Genomic DNA, 5,126 nt, shown 5'->3' on the forward strand with positions numbered 1-5,126 from the left:
CCCCCTTTCTCTCTGTGCCGATCACTGCTTCTTCACACTAGCCGGCCTGCCTTTCTTGGTCATTGAGACCAGCGCTGTTCAGCCCTACCGTAGAGGGTTTTACTGCGATGATGAGTCCATCAAGTACCCGGCCAAAAAGGGAGACACCATTAGCGACGGTGTGCTTAGCGCTGCTGGCATTCTTATCACCATCCTCTCTGTAAGTCACCTCACTCTGATCACTAATGTCCTCATCACGTCTTTAGTTTCAGCAGCCTTCACCATCACTAGCAGCAGCCGCTGACACTTTATGTAATGATGTTCACAGCATAAATTCTCATCCCTAGTGCATTGTAGTATTTCTAATAGCACTTCTAATTTGTTTATAACAGTAGGTTTTCTAACAAAATCTAATAACATGGTCAGGATGTATAGATTTTAGACTGTTGATTGTAGTTGTTGATTATAATGAAATGTGTGTGTTTTTCTCCATGCAAACTATGCACATTCCTCCTGCACTCATCTTCAGAGAAATACACTTGCACACATTCCGTCAGAGGGCTTTATCTGACAGTTGATTATCCTGCATGATTACTGAAACAACACCTCCCATACCTGTGCTATCAGTCCATCTGATCGGCTTCAGCACATTTAGATAAAAACCAGTCCACAACATTTGTTCAAGGCTTTCTCTCTGGGGGCTTAAGATGACTCAGTTGATTAAGGCACTTGAGTAAGTGAAGTGTTGAGTAGTTTGTTGCATTCTCCTGGGAGAAAACAGTGAAGATGTATCCGAGATCGGCACACTAAACCGTCTTCCCAACATCCTGCAATTCCATTTCATTTTTGCCACTGTTCCGAGGTTCAAAGGAGTTCAGCGGTCCGGATGTTTTCCTGCCACAGTTTTCAGTAATGCATCTGTCTACACGGCCCCATAATGGCTAGCATTTCCGCTAACACAGCCACACTGCCATAGCATGTGCAGTTGTCACCTATCAGACCCCCAGGGGAAAGGTGCCCTAAATTCCCCATTGCCTCTCCCTGTTGCCAGTTGTGCCCTCATCCTGGAGAGCAGACTACTATACAGGCTTGGGGCCACAGGGGTTTTCATGGTGAGAAGGAGTTTTGACTCCGTGTAATTATGGTTGACGCAATGGTTGTTCGGTTAAATACTGTAATTGGTGGGGTGGAATTGTGGTGAAAGCTCCAAACAAGAAGACATCGCCAGATATCTCATTTTCCTCCGGCAAAACGTGACCCCTCGAGTGCTCTGGCTAGCCTTTGTGTTTTGTGAACCTGAAAACGCCAACATTATGTCATTTAGTGCTTCATTTCTCTCTGAATAGAGCTGAGAAACACAAGAGGCCCCATCCTTTATAATTTATGCACACCCCTTTTAGAAGAAATGAAAACACCATGGTGTCATTTTGGAAATACAAGACATTTGACATAAGCCACAAATCAGTGTCCTGCCCCCATGATTATCACTTGAGGTTTCAGTGCAACAGTTGCATATCCTGCAATGCCAATTCATTTATTCATTCACATAGTTAAATCGTTCACACAAGGGGAACCAGATGTGTGTTTTCCCCCTTCCCTCTTTCCCATGAAAGCAGCTGGGCTTTATCGAGCTGGCTCTAAAGGCCTGGATGGTGGAAACAACACACTCTATCAGCTTGTCAAATCTCCATAAAGGCTATCCCTCCGCATAGAGTGTTTTCCAGAATGAGACTTATTTCTGCGCCCCTCAAAAGAATGTCTGATGAAACCGACATGAAAACAGCCAGAAATCCCTTGTGAAATCGGAGCCGTTTCAGAGAGACAGCCGAAGCAGTGAAAAACAAACGTGCCCCCGACATGCGCCTGGTGGAGTCTGGCTACCAAAATCAGACACGTCGCCTAGCTCAGCGTTTCTGCTGATTAGAACCAGCGGTGCCTCCCCCACTCCTCCCCTCCCACTCCACTACTCATTCCTCCTCTCACCTTCCTCTTTCGTCTATCTTTCTCCTCGTTTGCACTCTTCTTGTCCTGTGACTCTTTCTCACATACTTGTTTTGCTTTCTATCCTCCCATCCTGTCACTCTGCTTTCCATCCCTTCACTTTCTCCCTGGAACTCCCCCACACTCTCTGACTCCTCTTCCACACTTTTATTTGTGAGCTGTTGGAAGACAACGGGGGATGAGGGGGTTGGGAAGGCGCGTTTTGAGCTTGAACAGCTGTTGCGAGTTACAGCTATCCACCTCCCCCTAAGTGCGCCTTACACGTCAATCGTCGGTTTTAGACGGTGGTTTATTTACACACTTACAGAAAACTATACGTCGCAGACAGTTGGAGTTGCCTCCCAAGTCGCCACACTGTTTTCTCTCTCAGTAGAATGGCACAGGTAAACACTTTCAACTATAAAGTAGCCCTTCTCAAACCACTTCAAGAGAAAGCTTTGACTCCTATTTTAGCTGTCTTAATAACATCTTGATCCGGAAAAAAGTTATTTTTGTCTCACACACACGCACACACACACACACGCACACACACACACACTTACAAAGTTGGTAGTCTTTACAGTAGTAGTAGTAGTTTACAGTGTTGTAATGTTAAGAACAGTGATGTTTGAAATGATGAAAAAAGACCTTACAAGAACAAGTTTATTAGGGTATTCTTGTATTTAGATAATGAGCAATACATATAAAGTCAAAGTGCTGTTCCATTCCTCATAAAATATTTTGGCTCTCCTGCACTCACACATTTTCACTGAGCATTAATGTCAATTACAGTGGACACTGGGACTTTGTCAAAATTATATTCGATTTTCACGAGTTTCCATCCCTTCTGTCCCTTCAGATCATCATTGGGGAGAGCTACAGGATCTACTTTCTGAATGAGGGATCCAAGTCTTTTGTGGGGAACCCCTACATTTCTGCTCTGTACAAGCAGGTGGGCGTGTTCATCTTCGGCTGTGCCATCAGCCAGTCCTTCACTGACATCGCCAAAGTTTCAGTGGGCCGCATGCGCCCTCACTTCCTCGATGTGTGCAAACCGGACTTCTCCACTATCAACTGCTCCCTGGGCTACATCACTGACTACCAGTGCCAGGGGCCAGAGAGCAAAGTTCAGGAGGCCAGGTAATTGCCAAATATTTTTACATATGTGTTTGCAGTCATGTTGACTAGTGATAGCTTTTACATTGTAAGCTATGTGCTGATTGTTCCCTGTTCTTCTCAGGAAGTCTTTCTTCTCAGGACATGCATCATTCTCCATGTACACCATGCTTTACCTGGTGGTGAGTTACTAAATCATTTTTAAAATACACACACACACACACACATTCTGCTGTACCGTGCATGAATACACACCATATTAAAAACAAATTTCCCTCCCTCGACAATTAAGAGCTTCTGTATGTCTCTTTTGCAGTTTTACCTGCAGTCTCGTTTCACTTGGCATGGAGCTCGCCTGCTGCGCCCTCTGACCCAGTTCACCCTCATCATGATGTCTTTCTACACCGGCCTGTCCCGTGTCTCTGATCACAAGCACCACCCCACTGATGTGCTGGCGGGTTTTGTGCAGGGAGCCCTGGTGGCCTACTGCATTGTGAGTGGATCTATTATGTTGTAATGTGTAATGTTGTAATCCGAAATCATTAAGAATTTGAGTGGCATTAATTGTGAAATAATTTTGATTTTAATTCTAAAATCCAAGACTTAACACGGATCCAAAAATTGTGACATGTGGTAATCTTTCTTGTTCTCTGTTCTTGTGATGTGAAGTGTTAAGACAGGAGTGTGCATAACACCCAAAGCCTTAAAACAAAAGTTGCAGTGATCCAAATGATCATAATGCGTGAATAATGTTATTCTCTATATCTGAAAATGATACTGTAACAATGTGTCTTGAATATACAGTTAAAACAGGATTCATTTTTCTTCATTCAATTAAGCAAGTTTCTTAAAAAACATTTTTATCTCAGCTACTTAAATTATGGCAGTCAACAGGTACATACAGTTGGGGATTGTTAGCATTACAATGAAACTAATTAATCAAGTTATATTGTAGAGAGGGTGTATGTAAATGGGAAACAGTAGGAGATCTGAGGGACTCCATACTGTATCTGCAAAGGAAAGGAAGTGGCATTACTCTGGACCACAGAAAACTGTAGTGCCACAATCCACAGGAGGCATAATAAAAAGAAACATTAAATATATGAAATGTTTAGTTTTATTTCTGTTCTAATTCTTGGTAACAGCATTCATTCTGATATGCAGTGTTCCACTTTGCAATGATTGAGACATTGAAGGTTTTTTTCTATTCCTTCCACAGGTATTCTTTGTGTCTGATTTGTTCAAGCCCAAAGGTAGACGCTCTACCCTTTCGCCAACCCCAGTGAAGAAAGATCTTGTTCCTCCAGCAGACATCAGAGAGCGGAGCAACCATCTCATCATGGCATAGAGAAGACTGCAAACTGAATGTACATAACCCTGACCTGTGCCATCTGAATCACTACTACAGCCACTGGCCAATACTGGATGAAATAAACTCCAACAATCTGGATAATGCAGACAAATATGAAATCTTGAACATCTCAGAGGATGAGAAGAGGCAGTGGAAAACAGTCAAGCAAGTTTTGCTTTCTCAACGGAAAGTCATGTTTTTCCTCAGTCTCACCAGACATTTTAATGTGGAAAAGAGAGAGGACCAGGGTTATTTGTTCCTCTTCTGTTATGAAGATTATTGGAGATCCGCCTCTGGCAAGGCCTTTACATGGACAAAAGTCTGAAATCAAACAAAACCGAGTAACTTGCAGTTGTAAACAAAGCTGTGTGTGGCTTCTGTGCCTTTCTCCCCTAAGCTGCATCCAGCAACGGGAGCTGTGCTAATAATCCCGCCACTCACTCACTGTGTGACTAGTACAAACGACAAAAAAACAAATTCCTTGATTCCAAAAAGGATGTTGTTTTTGTTTGGTTTTATTACAAACATAAGCATTTTATGTGTGATTTAGAGCACTATTTTAGCTAAACTCCATACTGTTTGTCACCACTTGAATGACCTGAAGTGAAGCTTTTGGAAAGCTTTGTAAGCGTTTATTATGTCCATAATGTAGTGTTTCTTATAATGTGCACATAAGTTACAGTAGGTGGAAAGTACAGTG

General features: G+C 42.9%; 1 protein-coding gene across 2 annotated transcripts in view; it reads left to right on the top strand.

Annotated features, from left to right (window-relative positions):
* LOC118334436 (phospholipid phosphatase 3-like) overlaps nt 1–5,120 on the top strand; it is an 11,624-nt gene extending 6,504 nt beyond the window's left edge. The window contains exons 2-6 of one of the 2 annotated variants that reach the window (XM_035670343.1): nt 42–199; nt 2,819–3,099; nt 3,200–3,257; nt 3,392–3,568; nt 4,295–5,120. In XM_035670343.1, coding sequence (XP_035526236.1) covers nt 42–199; nt 2,819–3,099; nt 3,200–3,257; nt 3,392–3,568; nt 4,295–4,423 — 803 coding nt within the window. In that variant the 3' untranslated portion in view covers nt 4,424–5,120. The remainder of the gene's footprint in view (nt 1–41; nt 200–2,818; nt 3,100–3,199; nt 3,258–3,391; nt 3,569–4,294) is intronic. The other variant, XM_035670344.1, reaches the window with a different exon arrangement.
* The last annotated feature ends 6 nt before the right edge of the window (nt 5,121–5,126 follow it).

This window comes from Morone saxatilis, unplaced genomic scaffold (assembly GCF_004916995.1).
Source record: "Morone saxatilis isolate NCDOM2014 unplaced genomic scaffold, NCSU_SB_2.0 Contig23, whole genome shotgun sequence".
NCBI classification, from domain to species: domain Eukaryota; kingdom Metazoa; phylum Chordata; class Actinopteri; family Moronidae; genus Morone; species Morone saxatilis.